Below are 22,694 nucleotides of genomic sequence, written 5' to 3'. Positions count from 1 at the left end.
CCCAAGACTTTGGGGTTGCTGTGAGCTGTAATGCCCTGGCACTCCACTGAGGGCAACATAGAGAGACTCTGTCTCAAAAAAAAAAAAAAAAGGTAACTGGGTAGCAAAGAGAAATTACATTAGGTACTATCCTGTCAAGAAGCTCAGGAAATTTCACCCCAATATATGACTCCACGGGATAAAGAATATTTTGAACTAAAGGCTCTTAGAGATTAGTAGGCCGTCAGAAGATGCTTGCCCTCTATCTTCATAAACTGAACTGACCCATCAAAAATAACAATTGACTTCCCTTCCTCTCCCTGTTATCTCAATAGAGTATATTGTGGGAAAGAAGATCAAGAATCCAACCAGACTTGGCCCAAATCAGTTAAAACATAATACCACCTATCGCTCAAGTTAACTTACAAGGCAATCTGTTTCCCCATCCATTCGTCCTCCCTAGCAATCATTTATAGCCCCAAAGCAGAATGACCCATACTGTTCACACCCCCATCCCACAAAGGCCTGGATAAAAGATCTCAGTTTCACTGGGATATTAAGTAATCACTCTGTGATTCTTCCATGTTTATGGTAAGAAAACCTTTTTTCTTTTCTTTTTTTTTTTTTTGTAGAGACAGAGTCTCACTTTATGGCCCTAGGTAGAGTACCGTGGCCTCACACAGCTCACAGCAACCTCCAACTCCTGGGGCTTAAGCAATCCTCTTGCCTCAGCCTCCCAAGTAGCTGGGACTACAGGCACCCGCCACAACGCCCGGCTATTTTTTGGTTGCAGTTTGGCCAGGGCCGGGTTTGAACCCGTCACCCTCGGTATATGGGGCCGGCGCCCTACCAACTGAGCCACAGGCGCTGCCCAAGAAAACCTTTTTTCTTATTAACTTGCCTTAATTGTGAGTTGATCTTTAAAGGAACTTTCAGAGGAAAAGGCAAGTTTCCCTTCGCACTCACATCTGTTTCACCCTCCATTGGATGTAGTACAACATAATTCTGATGCTAAGCACCCAGAGGTAGAGTAGACCCCACAAAGGAAGGGCTCAGTTTCTACAAGATTGTCCCCATTCCAAGCCAAGTGAGGTGGCTCATGCCTGTAATCCTAGCACACTGAGGCTGAGGCAGATGGATTGCTTGAGTTCAGGATCTTGAGACCAGCCTGAGCAAGAGTGAGACTCGTCTATACTAAAAATAGGAAAATAATAACCTGGGGAGTTGGGGTGGGTGCCTGTAGTCCCAGCTACTATGGAGACTGAGGCAGGAGGATTGCTTAAGCCCAAGAGTTTGAGGTTGCTGTGAGCTATGGTGCCACAGCACTCTACCCTGGGCAATAGAGTGAGACTCAAAAAAAAAAAAAAAAAGATTGTCCCTATTCCCATTGTCCGCCCAGACTGGGGATCCCAGGCCACCTATACTTCTGATGGACTGACTATAAATTTATGGGTTCCACAACTCTCTCAGTTCAATAATTCACCAGGAAGACTCACAGGATGTCCTGAATGCCTTATAGTTAAACTTACAGTTTTAATACAAAAGACACACATAGGGTGAGGTCTAGGGGGCAATGCTGAGTTTCTGAAACTGCCTTTACAATTGGTGAAGGGGTACAAGGCAAGAACTAGGGTCAGGGAGGTGCCTGTGGCTCAGTGGGTAGGGCGCCGGCCCCATATACCGATGGTGGCAGGTTCAAACCTGGCCCTGGCCAAATTGCAACAAAAAAAAATAGCCAGGCGTTGTTGCGGGCGCCAGTAGTCCCAGCTACTTAGGAGGCTGAGGCAAGAGAATCGCCTAAGGCCAGGAGTTGGAGGTTGCTGTGAGCTGTGATGCCATGGCATTCAAAGTGAGACTCTGTCTCTACCAAAAGAAAAAAAAAAAAAAAAGAACGATGGTCAGGGCCCCAAAGCCTAGAAGGAGCAGGCTCAGATAAAGCAATAACTATCAGCCATTGTCCACTTGCTTCTCTATAATTGCTACTCTACAGGGCACAGCTGGTAGACATAAAGATTCTTAACTTTTCCCCTTTAGATCAGACATCCTCAAACTGCAGCCCACGGGCCACATGAAGTGGTGTGAATTGTATTTGTTCCCGTTTTGTTTTTTACTTCAAAATAAGATATGTGCAGTGTGCACAGGAATTTGTTCATAGTTGTTTTTTTTTTAAACTATAGTCTGGCCCTCCAACGGTCTGAGGGTCAGTGAATTGGCCCCCAGTTTAAAAAGTTTGAGGACGCCTGCCTTAGATAATATCACCAGTTCAAAACGTAGGGGTAGTTTGTAAGATATCCTCCAGGTCCTACATTCCATTGGACTGACATACTAGGACCAAAAAACTGACTCAACTGGTCTCAGACCGCCCCCCTCCAACTGTATTCCAACTGCATTCAGGATTGGCTGACCTACCCAGCAGCGGCCATATGAAAGAACTGATGGTTCTGCCGGAAACCAATTAGGAGACTGATTGTCTAACCCTCTGCCCACAAACTGTCTTGAAAAACCCTGTCGCCCCCCAATTCTCAGGAGGCAATCTGAAAATTCCTTCCATCTTCCCACTTAAGAGCTATGCAGAATAAATTCTTTCTCTGCTGTAAACCTGCTATCTGTGGATACTGGCTCTCTCTTAGGCAGTGGGCAGATGAGCCTGGCTGGGCATCCACACCCTCTCCCTGTGCATTTGGAATTCATCACTCCACTGGCACATCAATGTGTTTGCCAGCCAGAAAGCTACACTGAGATTCAGTGTCCAGCAAGATTGATTAAATCATCAGTGATGTCACTGAGATTAATCCCCAGCCACCACCATGCCCTGTCCCCCTAAATCTGGAGTTCAGGCTGGCTCAAAGTCTCTAATCTTGGGCTTGGTCTTTCTGGTGACCAAAAGTTACCACATTAGCATAGTAAAGGCTCCCCTATCACAGGGATTTTGAAGCTCTGGAACAAAGACAAGCTATATTCTTTATCATAGCACAGATCCTAAGGCAGGGACTTAATGCACAGGCGTCAAGCAGTGACTGGCAGCACCAGATCCTTCTTCCTCACTACCCTCCCACATCAAAGACATACAAATTGCACCTGTGTGTAGCACACTGCTAATGAATTACAAGTTTATCTTTATAAGTAACAGAACTGACAAGAGTCATTGTTCCACCTACCCAGGGACAGCTACATAACTGATGCTTCCTTCTCTCTTGTCCTAACATTCCCCCTATTTTATGTTAAATGTAGATTTCCTGGGCCTCACAAGAACTAACCACTTTAACCCTTTGCTTCACCAATACCCCCTCCACTCACGCCACACTTTTTCTTCTCTCAGTTGCCTTTAAAATGCTGACGTTTCCAACTTCCCCTTCAGAAAAACACTCACAGCTTGTCTGCGGTTCATGTCTTTCCTGACGCATCCTCAAAAGCTTGGCTTAATAAACCTGCACTGATTGAGATTTTGGCCTCAATCATTTACTTGGATCAACACCACTATGAGGCAGAAAATTTCATTTTAGAGATGGGAAAAGTATGGCTTGGAGGGGAGAAGTTAATTGCCTGCGGCCACAAAGCAGGTGATGGGGAGAATAAGTTTGAATCCTCAGGCTCTTCTAGCTTCCTCTCTCTTCTACTTTTCTTTTTTTTTTTTTTTTGTAGAGACAGAGTCTCACTTTATGGCCCTTGGTAGAGTGCCGTGGCCTCACACAGCTCACAGCAACCTCCAACTCCTGGGCTTAAGCGATTCTCTTGCCTCAGCCTCCCGAGTAGCTGGGACTACAGGCGCCCGCAACAACGCCCAGCTATTTTTTTGTTGTATTTTGGCTGGGGCCGGGTTTGAACCCACCACCCTCGGTATATGGGGCCGGCGCCTTACCGACTGAGCCACAGGCGCCGCCCTCTCTTCTACTTTTCTAAGAAAACTCCTGCCTCAGGAAGACATTATTACTTTCAAGCCAGCAGGACTACAAGGGCCCGGAAGATGTGGGAAGGAGCAAGGGGTGAAAGGCATGTGCTGAGTGAACAACCAAGTGAGGACCTGACTAGTCATCAGTGATGTGCCCAGCTCCAAAACCGGGCTAAGGGCTCCTGGAACCAGAGAAGGGTGTGAATCTGTGCCCCTTTCGCTTCTGTGCGAAAGGGGCACAGAAGCCAGGGTTCGGTTCCAAAACTGCTTGGGAAGAAGCAAGAGGGAGACTGCTGGAGCCCCAGAAATGTGCTGTGTCTGATCTGTGATTACACAGACATACCCATTTGTAAGAATTCATTGAGCTGTATACAAGTTCTGTTTTCACACTTTACATTTGTTTTCTTCTAACTAAAAAAATTAGAGTACAGAACCACAGCTTTGACAATCTAGAAAAAATAAACTGCTCGTAAAGTATGATTACCATTGACACCTATGCTGTCAAAATACCCATGCCCAGCCTGGGAGAGGTGGTTCATGCCTATAATTCCAGCACTTTGCCTGGGCCAGGCAGGAGGACCACTTGAGGCCAGGAGTTCAAGACCAGCCTGGGCAACACAGTGAGACCCCCACCTCTACAAAAAATTTAAAAATTAGTGGGGCAAGATAGCATATACATGTAGTCCTAGGCCTCTCCCCAGACACCCCCCTCCCTAGCTGTAACCACTATTCTGAAATCTATCATATTAGATTCATCTGTTCCTGAACTTCATATGCGTGGACTCATATGGAATGTTCTCTTTGGTATCTGGCTTCTTTAGTACAACAGACTTAGGAGGCTGAGGCAGGAGGATCACTTAAGCCTAGGACAGGGGTGAGGAATCTTTTCATGTTGGTAGGCCAGGTTAATTTAGCTATACTCAAATAAGGACACATTTAAGAAACTTCAATGAGATATACTGAAAAATGTACATTATTTTGTAAAAATCTAACTACTATATAATTAATAATTTCAAACAATGAAAACTATTTGTTAATTTTATTTTTTTATTTTTAATTTTTTGGGGACAGAATCTTACTTGGTCACCTTTGTAGAGTGCTGTGGAGTCACAGCTCACAGCAACCTCAAACTCTTGGGCTCAAGCAATTCTCTTGCCTCAGCCTCCCAAGTAGCTGGGAGTACAGGCACCCACCACAATACCCAGCTATTCTTAGAGATGTGGTCTCGCTCTTGCTCAGGCTGCTCTTGAACCTGTGAGCTCAGGCAATCCACCCACCTCAGCCTCCCAGAGTGCTAGGATTATGGGCATGAGCCACTGCACGGCCTTATTTGTTAATTTAAAAGTCAACTAGCCGGGTGGCGCCGGCCGCATATGCCGAGGGTGGCAGGTTCAAACCCAGCCCCAGCCAAACTGCAACAAAAAAAAAATAGCTGGGCATTGTGGCGGGCGCCTGTAGTCCCAGCTACTCGGGAGGCTGAGGCAAGAGAATCGCCTCAGCCCAGGAGTTGGAGGTTGCCGTGAGCTGTTTGACGCCACGGCACTCTACCGAGGGCAATAAAGTGAAACTCTGTCTCTACAAAAAAATAAAATAAAATAAAAAAATAAAAAAGTCAACTAGCCTTTTAATGATTTTGTTGCATCTGCTTTTTTTTTTAATTATTTTTTTTTTTTTATTGTTGGGGATTCATTGAGGGTACAATAAGCCAGGTTACACTGATTGCATTTGTTAGGTAAAGTCCTTCTTGCAATCATGTCTTGCCCCCAGAAGGTGTGGCACGTTGTATCTGCTTTTTGTTGGAAAGCATTCAAATATTTGGTTACAGCATGGAGGCCTGCGGTTTCAGTTGATGGGTGTCAGTCATTTGTGACCTTAAGGGTGTCTTGATTTGGGTTAGGTAGAGGAATATAGATTTGCAGTAATAAGTGATTGAAAAGCAAGAAAGCACTTTTCAGCATGTTGTTGAAGGTGTGGGTATTGGTACTGCATTTATTTCACAGGTAATTGGATCTTTCATAGCATCTAACAATGACTTTAAAATGTCATCTACTGAGATCTCAAGCAATTCCATATGAAGTTCTTATAGGTGCCTTGGTGAAATCAAGTCGGTGAGGCTGAAATGCTAATTTGAGTGTGATTTCATAATTCTCAAACTCAGTGAATCTTTTCATTGTATTTTCAAATTAACAGGTCTATAACAGCTATGTATTCTTCAAATGATTTGCATATACATATGCTACTTACCAATGACTTTTGCTAACTGGGAAAATGTTCATGGAAATTACCTTTTGGAGAAGTGATAGCTTTTTAAAAAATGTTTAAATTTTTGGCCACATATCATATATAGACTTAGTTTTACCTTGCAAATAATCAAGATGATTTGACATGATACCACACAGAAATGCTGCATTCTTTTTTTTTTTTTTTTGAGACAGAGCCTCAAGCTGTCACCCCAGAGTAGATGCTGTGGCATCACAGCTCACAGTAACTTCCAACTCCTGGGCTCAAATGATTCTCCTGCTTCCACTTCCCAAGTAGCTGGGACTACAGGCGCCCGCCACAATGCCCAGCTATTTTTTGGTTGCAGCTGTCATTGCTGTTTGGCGGGCACGGCTGGATTCGAACCCGCCAGCTTAGGTGTATATGGCTGGCACCTTAGCCGCTTGAGCCACAGGCGCCTAGAAATGCTGCATTCTTTTTTTTTTTTTTTTTGTAGAGACAGAGTTTCACTTTATTGCCCTCGGTAGAGTGCCATGGCATCACACAGCTCACAGCAACCTCCAACTCCTGGGCTTAGGTGATTCTCCTGCCTCAGCCTCCCGAGTAGCTGGGACTACAGGTGCCCGCCACAACGCCCGGCTATTTTTTTGTTGCAGTTTGGCCGGGACTGGGTTTGAACCCGCCACCCTCAGTATATGGGGCCGGCGCCCTACTCACTGAGCCACAGGCGCCACCTGAAATGCTGCATTCTTACAGAAATCTTCTTTCAATAATTTACATTGCTGATTCTGTTCTTCATAAAATTTAACTATTTGTTATTGCAGAGATAAAAGCCTGGTTAATGGCTGGGTAAAGTGGCTGATACCTGTAATCCTAGCACTCTGGAAGGCTGAAGCAGGTAGACTGCCTGAGCTCAGGAGTTCAAGACTAGCCTGAGCAAGAGTGAGACCCTGACTCTACAACAACAATCAAACAACAACAAAAAAACAGACAGGCATTGTGGCAGGCACCTGTAGTCTTAGTCCCTTGGGATGCTGAGGCAAGATAATCACTTGAGCCCAAGAGTTTGAGGTTGCTGTGAGCTATGATGCCATTGCCCTCAACCCAGGGCCACAAAGTGAGACTCTGCTTAAAAAAAAAAAAAAAAGGCCTGGCGTGGTGACTCATGCCTGTAGTCCCAACGATGTTCGAGGCCGAGGTGGGTGGATTACCTGAGCTCAGAGGTTCAAGACCAGTATGAACAGCAGTGAGCCAGAGTAAGACCCGTCTCTACTAACATCAAAAACATCACCAGAGGAAGAAGAAAATGAACAGCAAAAAAGAGTACTTCAAACGAAGAAGAATGAACAAGGAAGCTGAAATTAAAAATAAAAAAAAAAGGAGTTTGGTTAACACCTGTCCTGATAGCCAACACACTTTAGAATGATAAGGCAAATCCATACTGAATACCTCATTGTTCAATTTTAGCATGTCATGAAACTGAAAATGCTGTGTTGCGTTTGCATGAATATAGTTAACAATACCTAAAACTTGTGCAAAGTGTCGTTTAAGATAGTGACTTTAAGCACAATAATTTTCCTGATGCAAGATAAATGTACAATGAAAAGAAATGAGAGCCTCTGGATCTGCTAATACTTCTTTTATCTGTGCAATAAACCCTTCATGGTTTCCTGTCATGGAAGGTGCACTGTCTGTACATTTACTCATTAAATTTAGCAAGTTCAGTCAACTTCATGACTTTTTTTTTTTTTTTTGAGACAGAGCCTCAAGTTGTCACCCTGGGTAGAGTGCCATGGCATTACAGCTCACAGCAACCTCCAACTCCTGGGCTCAAGCGATCCTCCTGCCTCTGCCTCCCAAGTAGCTGGGACTACAGGCACCTGCCACAACACCTGGCTGTTTTTTGGTCGCAGCCATCATTGTTGTTTGGCAGGCCTGGGGCTGGATTTGAACCCACCAGCTCAGGTGTATGTGGCTGGCGCCTTAGCCACTTGAGCCACAGGCGCCAAGCTAACTTAAAATGTTTGTAGTCCTTATGAATGTTATAATGCTGATGAGCACTGCATTTCTTTAATATTGATATTGCGTATCACAAAGAAAAAAATCAGCTTATCTTTAGCAGAAACTAGATAATATTGCTATTTCCAATACTTGTTAAAGTATTTATTTTCTTTCTTCAGTGTTCTCTCGGTCTTCTTTGACATGATAGGCTGTTAAGCATACAGAATTAAAAAATACTATCGAGCTGTGCAACTATTCACAAACACCACTTCAAACAGAAACATGCTGCTGTCAAAAGTGGATAACAGACGGGCATACTCAACCCTCATAAACTCTCACCAACCAGCCTTGTGCGGTAGTGATGCCACTCAGGTAGGGAAGTTAGAACTAAATCTTGAGTATAGCACCTGTCAATTTAGCCTTTATGGCTTACTAAGGTTCTAATTGTGCTGGTCAATGTGGGAGGATTATTTGGTTGAAACTTATTTTATTCTCTGATATTTTAAAAACATTCATTTTTTATTTTATTTTACATTTACATTTATATTTTATTTTTTGAGGCAGAGTCTCACTCTGTCACCCTGGATAGAGTGCTGTGGTGTTATAGCTCACAACAATCTTGAATTCTTTGACTTGAGCAATTCTCTTGCCTCAGCCTCCCCACTAGCTGGCACCATAGGCATGCACCACCATGCCAGGCTAAATTTCCTATTTTTAGTAGAGATGGGGTCTAGCTCTTGGTCAGACTGGTCTTGAACTCCTAAACTCAAGCAATCCACCTGCCTCAGCCTCCCAGAGTGTCAGGATTACAGGCATGAGCCACCAGGTCCAGCCAGACATTCATTTTAAAAATAAAATTATAGGACAGGTATGGTGGCTCACACTTGTAATCCTAGCACTCTGGGAGGCTGAGGAGAGTGGAATTATCTGAGCTTACTGGTTCAAGACCAGCCTGAGCAAGAGTGAGACCCTATCTCTAAAAATAGCCGGGCATTGTGGTGGGTACAGGTAGTCCTAGCTACTTGGGAGGCTGAGGCAAGAGAATCACTTGAGCCTAAGAATTTGAGCTTGATATGATCTCTGATGCCACGGCATTCTACCAAAGGTGAAAAAGTGAGACTCTGTCTCTAAAAAAAAAAACAAAAAACTGTAAAAGACAAAGATGTATTAATAAAAGTAAAAGGATCTCTTCTATAAAATTTGGATTCAAGCCAAAGGCTACATTTAAGTATCTAGAAGGCCACATGTTGCCTTAAGGCTGCAGGTTCTCTACCCCTGGCCCGGGAGTTCTAGGTTATAGTGAGCTATGTTTGCTCCACTGTACTCCAGCCTGGATGACAGAGGGAGACTCCAGCTCTAAACAAACAAACAAACAAAACCATTCACAGAACCATGAAATTGTGAAATTGTTTTTTATCGTAACAGCATGACAGAAAGCTATAAATCTGGAAAATGCAGGCCCTCCACTCTCCTAAAGCACAGTAGGCTTTTTCCTTCTTTAACTGAGGGTTCAGGTTACCCAGGATGAGCCATCAGAGGGAGACTGTAGGAGTGTGTAAGTTACCTCAGGCTGCTGTGACATACTCCCATAAATTTGACAGTATAAAGCAACAGAAATTTATTATCTCACAGTTCTGGAAGACAGAAGTCCAATGTCAGAATCAATGGGCTGAAACAAAGGTGTCAGCAGGGCCATGCTGTTTCCAAAGGCCTGACCAGAGAATCTATTCCTTACATCTTCCAGCTTCTGGAGGCTGCTGACATTCCTTGGCTTGTGGCTACCTCACTCCAATCTCTGCCTCCATCTTCACATAGCCTTTTCTGTGTGAGTTACTGGTAGGTGTGGAGGAACCAGGTGTCAGCTCCCTATGTTCCCAGGTTCTTAGTTCCCAGTACTGAGGAATGATTACTGGTACTGAGTGGACAAAATGAATGAGCAGAAAAAGAAAGTGCAAGCAAGCAAAGTGCCAAAATTTATTAAAGATTAATAAAAGAAGGTACAGGTCAGCCCTTGTAAATGGACAGAGATGATGAGTTTGATGATTCCTCCTTTTATGCTGACTCCCTAATTGTATGATAAATAGGGGGTGGAATATTCCTGATTTTTCTTGGAAAAAGTAGATAATTCCTGGAATTGGGAACTGTCCCCTTTTCTATCCTTATAAGGCAATTTCCCAGGGTTGCCATGGTATTTGTAAACTATCATGGCACTGGTGGATAAGATTTTTACTATGTTCAAGAGGGTAGTTCATTTAGGGACACTGTTACCTCAAATGTGTGCATTCTCCAAAGACACTTTATTGAGGCCTTGACGATATCGCTACTTTGTGGTTTTTCTACCTCTTTCTGATGGGTCAGTCTGTGGAGACTCTCTATTGTAGATCAGATTTTTTTTTTTTTTTTTAAAGTGAGACAGAGTCTCACTTTATTGCCCTCGATAAAGTGCCATGGTATCACACAGCTCACAGCAACCTCCAACTCCTGGGCTTAAGCGATTCTCTTGCCTCAGCCTCCCGAGTAGCTGAGACTACAGGCGCCCGCCACAACGCCCAGCTATTTTTTGGTTGCAGTTCAGCTGGGGCCGGGTTTGAACCCGCCACCCTCGGTATATGGGGCCGGCGCCTTACTGACTAAGCCACAGGCGCCGCCCTGTAGATCAGATATTTGATTAGTCGTTAGGGACACCCTTGACATGTCATCTGTTATTTCTTGGAAGCCCCCTCCTTAGGATGCAAATCAGCCTATTCCCAAACCCAAGTCAGTATGACCACATCTGTCTGTCCATATCAGAAAATTCCTGGGATATTGATTAGTTTCTGTCCCAAGGCAACCAACCTGTAAGGTCTGGCACCTGCAGGTCTCGATTACTTCCATTCCTGTGACAACTCAGGCCATCCTGACTCAAGGCAGTCCAAAATACCATCCACCATCTACCCTGCTCATGTCTAACTAACTGCCTAACCTAATAGTATTTCCTTCTGACTGTGTCTTACAAGCACACTGAGATGGCATTTAGGGCCCAGAGAGATAATCCAGAACTGTTTCATCTCAAGAACTTTAGGCCAACAGATGGTGCCTGTGGCTCAAGGAGTAGGGCACCAGCCCCATATGCCGGAGGTGTTTAAACCCGGCTCTGGCCAAAAAAAAAAAAAGAACTTTAGGCCAGGTATGGTGGCTCACACTTGTAATCCTAGCACTCCAGGAGGCCTAGGCAGGTGGATTGCTTGGGCTCAGGAGGTCAAGACCAGCTTGAGCTACAGTGTCTGACCCCCATCTCCACCAAAATAGAATTTAAAAAAAATAGCCTGGCATCGTGGTCGATGCTGGTAGTCCTAACTACCTGGGAGGTTGAGACAGGAGGATTGCTTGAGCCCAAGAGTTTGAGGATGCTGTGAGCTATGACGCCACAGCACCCTACCCAGGGTGACAGAGTGAGACTCTGTCTCAAAACAAACAAGCAGGGCGGTGCCTATGGCTCAGTGTGTAGGACACGGGCCCCATATACTGAGGGTGGCGGGTTCGAACACAGCCCCGGCTAAACTGCAACAAAAAAATAGCTGGGCGTTCTGGTGGGTGCCTGTAGTCCCAGCTACTCGGGAGGCTGAGGCAAGAGAATCTCCTAAATCCAGGAGCTGGAGGTTGCTGTGAGCTGGATGCCACTGCACTCTACCAAGGGCAATAAAGTGAGACTTTGTCTCAAAAAAAAAAAAAAGCTAAATAAATAAATAAAAGACTTTCACTTAATCATATCGGTAAAAATGTTTTCAGGTAAGGGAACATTCACAAGTTCCAAGGATTAGGACCTGATCTCTTTGAGGACCACCATTCTACTCACTACAGGGCAAAAGGGCCTCCTGGCTTGGATTTGGCCACCATGACTCTGATTAACTCACTGAGTCAGCAAAGCAGGAGCAACAAATAGGTAGAACACAGGGGATTTCTATTTTTATTTATTTATTTATTTTTGGAGATAGTCTCACTTGTCGACCTCGGTAGAGAGCCATGGCATCACAGCTCACAGCAACCTCACCCAGCTATTTTTAGAGATGGGGTTTCGCTCTTGCTCAGCTGGTCTTGAACCTGTGAGCTCAGGCAAACCATGCGCCTCAACCTCCCAGAGTGCTAGGATTACAGTTGTGAACCACCACACCTGGGAAGGCCTTTTTTTTGAGTGAGACCCCCCCTCCCCGCCTTGCCCAAAAAAGAAGGCAGTGCCTGTAGCTCAGTGGGTAAGGTGCTGGCCACATACACTGAGGTTGGGGGTTTGAACCCGGCCAGGGCCAGCTAAACAATAATGAAAACTGCAGGGGGGCACCTGTGGCTCAGCGGGTAGGGTGGCGGGTTCAAACCCAGCCCCGGCCAAACTGCAACAAAAAAATAGTCGGGCGTTGTGGCGGGCACCTGTAGTCCCAGCTACTTGGGAGGCTGAGTCAAGAGAATTGCCATAAGCCCAAGGATTTGGAGGTTGCTGTGAGCTGTGTGATGCCACGGCACTCTACCGAGGCGATAAGGTGAGACTCTGTCTCTACAAAAAAAAAAAAAAATAATGAAAACTGCAATAAAAAAAATAGCCTGGTGTTATGGCGGGCACCTACAGTCCCAGCTACTTGGGAGGCTGAGGCAAGAGAATCACTTAAGCCCAAGAGTTTGAGGTTGCTGTGAGCTGTGACACCATAGCACTCTACCCAGGGCAACAGTTTGAGACTCTTGTTTCATAAAAAGAAAAAACTAACTATAATGTGTTATATTCATATTTATCCCTCACATAATTACTTTGTGTATGTGTGTGTATGTATACTATACTATACTATACTATACTATAGGCAAGAAATCTATACTCTGGGCAAGTTTTCAGTATACAAGTAACATGATCAACCCTCACACTGTACATAAGATATCCACACTGGGGCGGTGCCTGTGGCTCAGTGAGTAGGGCGCCGGCCCCATATGCCGAGGGTGGCGGGTTCAAAACCCAGCCCCGGCCAAACTGCAACAACAACAACAAAAAAAATAGCTGGGCGTTGTGGCAGGCGCCTGTAGTCCCAGCTGCTCGGGAGGCTGAGGCAAGAGAATCGCGTAAGCCCAAGAGTTAGAGGTTGCTGTGAGCTGTGTGACGCCATGGCATTCTACCCAAGGGTGGTACAGTGAGACTCTTGTCTCTACAAAAAAAAAAAAAAAGATATCCACATCGACTCATCCTCTTTAAGCACTACTTTGTACCTGTTGCACAACATCAGGAACTTTTTGTGTGTGTGTGTTGTGTTTTTTGGCCGGGGCCTGGGTTTGAACCCGCCACCTCAGGCATATGGGACCTGCGCCCTACTCCTTGAGCCACAGGCGCTGCCCCCATCAGGAACATTTTTAATGTTTTTTCTTTTGCAGTTTTTGGCCGGGGCTGGGTTTGAACCCACCACCTCCAGCATATGGGGCTGGAGCCCTACTCATTGAGCCACAGGCACCACCCTTAATGTTTTTAATGTATTCCATTTTCAGCTTCTGTTATTTCCTTGAGGAATGCTCACACCAGCCACAGAGAGGGCTCGTGCAAATCGCTGATGTTTGCAAGAGGAAAGAAGTTGATAGCGTTCAAGTCCATGAAGCAGGGATGCAGAAATAAACCCCATGTGACCAGACCACTGCCGAGCAGGGTCTGCAAAAATCTCCCAAATTGGAGACAGGGTTCCTTCCAGGAAGGGGACTCTGGTTCTCTGAAATGGCTGAATTTGAATGAGCTTAGAAAAAGTAACTACTGGATGGCAACTGTGGCTCAGTGAGGAGGGCACTGGCCCCATATACGAGGGTGGTGGGTTTAAACCCGACCCAGCCAAACTGCAACAAAAAAATAGGTGGGTGTTATGGCAGGTGCCTGCAGTCCCAGCTACTCAGGGGACTGAGGCAAGAGAATCGCCTAAGCCCAAGAGCTGGAGATTGCTGTGAGCTGTGATGCTACAGCACTCTACCCAGGGGGAAGGGAAGGGGAGGGGAGGGGAGGGGAGGGAAGGGAAGGGAAGGGAAGGGAAGGGAAGGGAAGGGGAGGGAAGGGGAGGGGAGGGGAGGGGAGGGGAGGGGAGGGGAGGGGAGGGGAGGGGAGGGGAGGGAAGAGAAGGGAAGGGAAGGAGAGGGAAGGAAAAGGAAAGAGAGAAGGAAGGGAGGGAAGGAAGGAAGGAGGGAAGGAAGGGAGGGAGGGAGGGAAGGAAGGGAGGGAGGGAGGGGAAGGAAGGGAAGAAGGGAGGGAGGGAGGAAAGAAAGAAAGAAAAAGTAACTATTAAGGCACAGAGGTGCGCCCTAAGCAAGGCGGGCATTGAAGAGATGTGCTGGAGCCCATGATACCCCCCAGAAATAAACCCCACAGTTCACCCCTGGCCATGCCTGGGGTGAAAGGAGCCCGAACACCAGGGTCCCAGGTCCAGGGCTGCCACCTCAATCTTCCTGCTTCCTCTAGGGCATCCAAATGGGACCCCAGCAGAGGCATCAAGCCAATGAAATGAAGAGTGTCAATGACATGGCATGAGGATAATGAGGACAACCATCCAGGTTCCTGTTGTCCACAATTCAGAAGAAACAACATCAGCCCACAAGTTGCCCAGTTCCCAAATCTGTGGTGCCATGGGGACAGAGAGAGGCAGAAGCTATCCCTATATCCTTTCACCGTCTCAGGATGTGGCCATGTCCCTTACTAGACGCACAGACCAAAATCCTTAAAATTACATGGGATGGCACTGCCCACATCCCATCGCTCTGTAAAGCTCTGTTTGCTCCACTTTGAATATCAATATGCCTAGAATCCTACTTCTGCCTACTCTAGTATCTCTGTGCTAGATATTGTCATCTCTTGCACTGCTTCTGGCTGCCAATGTCACCACACATAGCCTGCTCCCCACTTGCTGTTAGAGAGATCCTGTTAAAACTAAGTCAGATCCTGCTCAGAGCCCTCCTGTGGCTCCTGTCTCACCCAGAATAAAAATCAGTCTTCACCATGGGCCAAGGCAGCCCAAATCATGTAGGTTTGTGTAATTCATGCTATGAACATGCTTTTATTTTTTTTTTTTTGAGACAGTCTCACTTTGTCACCTCTGTAGAGTGATGTGATATCATAGCTTACAGCAACCTCAAATTCTTGAGCTAAAGCGATTCTCTTGCCTCAGCTTCCTGAGTAGCTGGGACTACAGGCGTCCACCACAATGCCCTGCTACTTTTAGAGACAGGGTCTTGCTCTCACTCAGGGTGGTCTGGAACCTGTGAACTCAGTCAATCCACTAGCCTCGGCCTCCCAGAGTGCTAGGATTACAGGCATGAGCCATCACACCCTGCTTTTCTTTATGAAACAAAATAAAAGAGAATTAATACCATTCTAAAAATAAATAAATAAATACAGAGAATAGAAAGTAACATGGCGCATTGCATATGGTAAGGGCAATTATTGCTCAGGAAAACTTCTAACAAGACATGTGATATATAATGCATGATGAAAATATCATGACATAATATATAATCCATGTGTTATATGATATACATAATGGGTTTTTTTTTTTTTTTTGTAGAGACAGAGTCTCACTTTATGGCCCTCGGTAGAGTGCTGTGGCCTCACACAGCTCACAGCAACCTCCAACTCCTGGGCTTAAGCGATTCTCTTGCCTCAGCCTCCCAAATAGCTGGGACTACAGGCGCCCGCCACAACGCCCAGCTATTTTTTTGTTGCAGTTTGGCCGGGGCCGGGTTTGAACCTGGCCACCCTCGGTATATGGGGCCGGCGCCCTACCGACTGAGCCACAGGCGCCGCCCTACATAATGGGTTTTATAATGTATGTTAAGTATATAGAATACATATATATCTGCAGTATTTCTTTTTGTTGTTGTTGTTGAGACAGAGTCCCACCCTATGCCCTGAGCAGAGTGCAATGGAGTCATAGCTCGCTGCAACCTCAGACTCAGGCTGTGGGCATCCTGCTGCCTCAGCCTCCAGAAGCCACTGGGATTAAAGGCACTTGCTGAGGTGTCCGGCTGGGTTTTTTCTATTTTTTTAGGAGTCGAGGTCTCACTCTCACTCAGGCAAGTCACGAACTCCTGAGCTTAAGCAATCCTCCTGCCTTAGCCTCCTACAGTGCCACTGCACTCCACCTGTAGTGTTTTCTTTATGGAATGAATTACAATAAAATAGGAAATATCAGAGACTATCCTGTACATATTAAGGGTATTTAGTGAAACTTTCATGCCAATGAGATGTATATACACACACACACAGTATACACAAAACATATAACATACAATGTTATGTTATATATTACATAAAATACATACTGTATATTCCATCATATACTATGTCACACGATATATGAATTATATATACACTTTGGTCTTACATACATAGAATTATGAATTACTACATAAATACGTGTATGTTAAATTATATGTAGATTCCAGTAGAGAATCATCTCTGCACGCAGGAGTTCCTCCCAAGTGCCCCAGGGCAGATTTTGTGGGAATAAAGGAAGGGGGACTTGGCAGGGGGAGAAGCTAAAGTGAGATGAGGCAGCAATGGAGGCCTTGGCAATCTCCTGGGGGCTCCAAAAGCTGGTATGACCCTTGAGTTGTACCCATTGAGGCCAGGGAGTGGGCCTGTGTGCGCCTAATGTGGGACTAATTGTTTTCAGCTTTGAAGGCCCTACAATCTCTGTTACAAATACTCAGCTCTACAATTTCAGTGGAAAAGCAGCCACGGAAATATATAAACAAAGGAGCATGGTTGCGTTCCAATAATTTTTTTTTTTTTTTGAGACAGAGCCTCAAGCTGTCGCCCTGGGTAGAATGCTGTGGCATCAACAGGCAACCTCCAACTCCTGGGCTCAAGCGATTCTCCTGCCTCCGCCTCCCAAGTAGCTGGGACTACAGGTGCCTGCCACAATGCCTGGCTATTTTTTGGTTGCAGCCATCATTATTGTTTGGTGGGCCCGGGCTGGATTCAAACCCGTCAGCTCAGGTGCATGTGGCTGGTGCCTTAGCCACTTGAGCCACAGGCGCTGAGCCCAATAATTCTTTATTTACATAGACAGGCAGTACAGACCGCCTAACGTGGCTCACACCTGCCTCATGGCTCTCATACATACTTGCAACGCCTCCCTCAAGCCTGCCCACCTGATCCAGACCAGCTGTCCCCATGAATCATGGACTCCTTTCTGCTGCCCCTTCTCAGCACCTCATCACTTGACACTGGTTAGCTCTTACTTCTTCACTGATGCTCTCCCACATTAGAATGTCAGCTGCATGACATCAGGGACCAGTGCTTGTTCCTGGCTAATTTCTGGCACTAGAATGGGGTCCTGTGCACAGTCAGTGCTCAGCCAATGTGTCTAATGAGCAGGTGGGTGACATCCCCCACAATCCTCCTTTGGATACACTTCTCATCTGTCCATGCCAACTCTAGCCCCAAGTCACTGTCATCGGGGAACCCAAGCCAGGCCACTCAGGGTCACAGTGACCAGCACAGGGATTGCCTTGTGGGCTCATCTATCAGGCTGCAGCCTATGTCAACATATTTTCTCCCATGGTGACTCTCAGACATCTTGGCCCTCTCTATGCAAGCCCTTCCCGACAGGGAAACCAACACAAGAGACAACAGGTCCTGCCAAGAGATAGGAGAGGCATAGCCCTCAGGACACTGAGGGTTTTGTGACCTAGTATGAAGCCTGTTCTTTATACCCTAAGTCCTGAGTCAGCAGGAGGGAGGAGTCTGGATTGAGTCCAGTCCCTTCTTCCTAAATAACTCCAGTTAACGCTAGGAAAGAAACGTCTATATGTGCATCTGTCCCTTCAGTGGACTGTGACACCTGTGAGGTTAGGGTTGGGGCTTTTTCTGTCACTGTTATGACCCCAACATGGGACAGCACAGAGCAGGGAACACAGTTGGCCACTCAGTGAGTTTGTTGAATGAAAGGATAAACAAAGGATATTTTTTCTAAGGTGAATGAGGATTTTTCTTTCTTTTTTTTTTTTTTGCAGTTTTTGGCCAGGGCTGGGTTTGAACCCACCACCTCCAGCATATGGTGCCAGCGCCCTACTCCTTTGAGCCACAGCTGCCGCCCATGGATTTTTTTTTTTTTTTTTTTTTTTGGAGACAGTCTTACTATGTCTCCCTGGGTAGAGTGCCGTGATGTCACAGCTCACAGCAACCTCAAACTCTTGGGCTTAAGCAATTGTCTTGCCTCAGCCTCCTAAGTAGCTGGGACTACAAGCGCCTGCCACAATGCCTGGCTATTTTTGGTTGTAGTTGTCATTGTTTGGCAGGCCTGGGCTGGATTCGAACCAGCCAGCTCTGGTGTATGTGGCTCTGCCCTACCTGCTGAGCATGAATGGGGATTTTTTTTTTTTTTAGAGACAGAGTCTCACTTTATGGCCCTCGGTAGAGTGCCGTGGCCTCACACAGCTCACAGCAACCTCCAACTTCTGGGCTTAGGCGATTCTCTTGCCTCAGCCTCCCGAGTAGCTGGGACTACAGGCACCCGCCACAATGCCCAGCTATTTTTTTGTTGGTTTGGCAGGGGCCGGGTTTGAACCCGCCACCCTCGGTATATGGGGCCGGTGCCTTACCGACTGAGCCACAGGCGCCGCCCTGAATGGGAATTTTTTTAAATATGAAAAAGAATACATCAACTTGAAGACAACCAGGTTCATTTACAAATTTATTCTAACCCCCCTCCTCAAACCGCAAAGTATACAAAATTTGAGCCAATAGGAAACCCAAGTGATGAATTGTCTGCTGGCCTCGTGCACTTTAAGAGGGGTTCTTTCCATTTCCCCACAACCTGACCTACCCCTGCCTACCCCCACCACAGTGGGTGAAGCTGATGACAAGGACTGGCCACTTATAAGGATATGTCAGAGCTTAGTCTGAGGTCTCCAGGATGTGTAAGCAGTGTTCCATCAGGGTCAGGGCATTTCCAGGGTCAAGGACAGGGGCTCTGGTCCATCTTTACATCCCACCTCTGCCTGTGTGACCAAAAGCAGGTGACCTTCCCTCTCTGTGCCTCAGTTTCCTCACCAATACATGGAGAAAATAACATGATGGAGATTATGCAAAGCAGTTAGAACAGCACTGGCACTTAACATCAGAGCTCAATCATCTTTATCTGTTCTGATGACTGCCATTTGTCATTTATCGATATGCTGGGTGGGGCACTCACAGAACTTGGCCTGCCACAGTGGACCTCCCAAGGGGTAACCATGGAGACCAGGTTCCAAACTCATTTCTGCTGGTGATGGCCCATCAATCAGTCCCTCATCACTCCTTCATACAGTGGTATCTGCCCATTGTCTTCTTTCCCTTATTAGGACCTACTTTCTCAGCTCCCTCTACTCCAGCTTCTCTCTTCTAGAAGGAATTGAGATGCTGTTTCAGAACACATTCTTGGTCTTCTTTTGGGGTAGGCTCTGTGTTCAGGCAATTTTTTCCCCTGTGAAATAAGGTGAGAGGAGAAACCCCTGCTCCTCCCATCTTCACCTGTGGCTCCATGAATATGCCTGTTTAATGAATACAAAGACCCCTCCCCGGCTGTGGCAACTCAGGCAAGTCCCTTTGCATCAGTTTTCCCAGCTCATAGGATGACTCTTGGCCCCCTCCTCACCAAATCCCAGCTTCTGTCCTCATTTTATAAGCTTTGTACCCATTTTGGAGATCCACATTATGTCCTCAGGTACATCTTCAAGGTACTACCCTCTCCTTGGGGCTCCTTTAATTAGGAAACAGCTTTAGTTTAAAGCACAGGACGCAGACTGGCGGGGCCCATACCCCTCCCCATTTCTGTGATGAATCCTGTTCCTCTCCAGCCAGTGGTGGATGCTGAATGACCCACAGGGTTGGCAGGAGGCCCAGCATACCCTTGGGGTTGGGGAGATATGTCCTCCAAAGGTATGTCTACTGATATCAGAACCTGTGAAGGTGAGCTTATTTGGAAAAAGTGTTTTTGAGGATACAATTAAGGATCTTGAAGTGAGATCATCCTGGATTTAGGATGGGCCCTAAATTCAATGAGAGGTGTCCCTATAAAAAACAAAAGAGATGAAGAAGCCCATTTGAAGATGGAGGCAGAGCCAAGGAAGGCCTAGAGTCACCAGAAGCTGACAGGAGCATAGCCCTGATCACACTTTGCAGATTTCAGGGCTCCAGAACTGTGAGAATACATTCTGTTGTTTTTAAGCATCAAGTTTATGATAATTTGTTATGGTGGCCCCAGGAATGAGTTAGGACCAACTGGTGGCCCAGTCCAGTGGGATGGATGTGGGACTTGGGGCTGTGGAGGCATGTACCCATCACTACATGAAGGGTACATGAAGGAGGCTCTTGGAACAGACCATGAGCCCCAAGGGGAAGAAAGTAAGAGCACACAGCTCAAGTAACTAGAATGGAAGACAGAGGATGTAAGATAATGGATGTGACAATCTAGTCCATGGGCCAGCAGGTAGGAAAGGACATACCACACAGTGCAAGGCCCAGGGACTTTGAGGACAAGCAAACAGGGGCTGAAGCTGAAAGACAGGTAAGCGTAGCCCTAGTTAGGATCAAATCTACTTTGGAAGAGGGTCTGGGGGCCTTTGCACAGTCATGCCAGTGAGTTGTGCCACAGACTAAAGGACAAGGGGCTTCTGCTGTAATATTCCATTTGGGATCTTAGAGGAAGGTACCACAAAACGTTGAAGGGGAAGATATGATTCAGTGGATCAACTGCAGGCCAGGATCTTTCATTTTCCCCTCTAAAGAGAGAAGTGATGCCCAGCTAGAGTTGACCTTACAAGATGAGAGGGAGAAAAGGTCTTTGAAAGATACTGAATTTCCCCATAATGCTCTGCATCAACTGATGAAAGGAAGGGGGTGTTCCAGTGCAAGGGATGAGTATTCCAGAAAAAGGTAACACAAATCAAGTAAAGGTAACAAAAAAGGCAAGGGAGTGGGGGTAGGGAGGAGTTGCTAGAATACAAATAGATTTGGCTCAAGTCCAGGTTCCATTTTTTCTTCTTTTAGAGTACCTCTGATGTCTTGCTGGCTCTGACCGTGCAGGTCTTCCTGGTTTGAGGTGGGGGTGAGGGTGGGGGCTGGTGGAGTGAGCCATGTTGTAACACTTCATCAGCCCTCCCAGTGGCAGGTACCACTGATCTACTAGTGGAGGGTAACCGAATGATCCTGGTGGTTTCTGCTGGGCCAGTGCAGGAAGGGTGATACTGGGGGAAGGCCACCGGCACACACCACAACGTCCAAGTTCAGGCTTCAGCAGTTTCCTATTTCTTGAATGATGCAGACATTGCCTGGGTCGCAGATGCAACCTGGGATGTGAGCTGCTGGTCTGGGGTGCAGAGCTGGGCGCGCACCTCCTGCACCTGCGCGCGTAGCTCTTCAAGGGCACCCTGCTGCGGTGCTGCCTGCACCTGTGCTTGCAGTGCCTCGAGTGCCAGGGCCAGGTGGCCCACCTCGTCCCGCATCGTGTCCCAGGCAGCGCGCTGTTCCTCCTCCTTGCGGCGCTGCTGCGCCTGGTGGCGCCAGTACTCCAGCACCAGGCAGCCGCCGCCTACGACGAAGATGGTGGCCTCACCCAGCAGCTCCGCACCCAGCTCAGCAGCCGCCTCCTCGTTCAGCGGTTTGATGACTGTGCCTCGGAAGCCCATGATACGCATCTTGGTCCGCATCTCCACCCAGTGGTACACTGCGGGGGAAGACAGGGGTCAGGCTGTGCTCTGGGAGCCCTTTGCAAACTCCACCCCTCCGGGCTTGGAAGTCCCCACGGAGCAAGAGGGTTGACGCTTTTAATAAGATCTGCGGGTAGGGCGCGGTGGCTCACGCCTGTAATCCTAGCACTCTGGGAAGCCTAGGCGGGTAGTGAGATCCCATCGCCACTAAAAACAGAAAAACTAGGGCGGCGCCTGTGGCTCAGTCGGTAAGGCACTGGCCCCATATACCGAGGGTGGCGGGTTCAAACCCGGCCCCGGCTTAACTGCAACCAAAAAATAGCTGGGCGTTGTGGCGGGCGCCTGTAGTCCCAGCTACTCGGGAGGCTGAGGCAAGAGAATCGCTTAAGCCCAGGAGTTGGAGGTTGCTGTGAGCTGTGTGATGCCACGGCACTCTACCGAGGGCCATAAAGTGAGACTCTGTCTCTACAAAAAAAAAAAAAAACAGAAAAACTAGCCGGTATGTGGCCAGCACCTGTAGTCCCAGCTACTTGGGATGCTAAGGCAAGATGATCACTTAAGCCCAGGAGTTTGAGGTTGCTGTGAGCTATGATGCTATAGTACTCTACCAAGAGTGACAGAGTAAGATTCTATCTCAAAAAATAAACAAATAAATAATAATAAATTAATTAAAATAAAATATGTGCCTGCACTCACCCAGGGAATGCAAAGTCACTGGCCTGGGTGACCTGAAGGCATTTTTTTGGGGGGTGGGGGTGTAGAGACAGAGTCTCATTTTGTCGCCCTCAGTAGAGTGCCATAGCATCACAGCTCACAGCAACCTCCAAGTCCTGGGCTTAGGTGATTCTCTTGCCTCAGCCTCCCAAGTAGCTGGGACTACAGGCGCCCGCCACAACACCGGGCTATTTTTTTGTTGCTGCTTGGCCGGGCTTGA

The 22,694-nt window shown here is 46.8% G+C and overlaps 1 protein-coding gene across 2 annotated transcripts in view; it reads right to left on the bottom strand.

Annotated features, from left to right (window-relative positions):
• OPA3 (outer mitochondrial membrane lipid metabolism regulator OPA3) overlaps window positions 1–22,694 on the bottom strand; it is a 59,998-nt gene that overhangs the window by 19,340 nt on the left and 17,964 nt on the right. Inside the window, exon 2 of one of the 2 annotated variants that reach the window (XM_053607113.1) lies at window positions 18,753–21,777. The exons of the other annotated variant lie outside the window; for it this stretch is intronic. Within the exon in view, the coding sequence (XP_053463088.1) occupies window positions 21,356–21,777 (422 nt within the window). The 3' untranslated portion in view covers window positions 18,753–21,355. Of the gene's footprint in view, window positions 1–18,752; window positions 21,778–22,694 lie in introns of those variants that run through there. 2 annotated transcript variants of the gene reach the window in all.

The sequence above is a fragment of the Nycticebus coucang genome, chromosome 10, assembly GCF_027406575.1.
Source record: "Nycticebus coucang isolate mNycCou1 chromosome 10, mNycCou1.pri, whole genome shotgun sequence".
NCBI lineage: Eukaryota > Metazoa > Chordata > Mammalia > Primates > Lorisidae > Nycticebus > Nycticebus coucang.
Note: the sequence above shows the minus strand (reverse complement) of the source record. Positions and strands in the feature narration are given on the sequence as shown.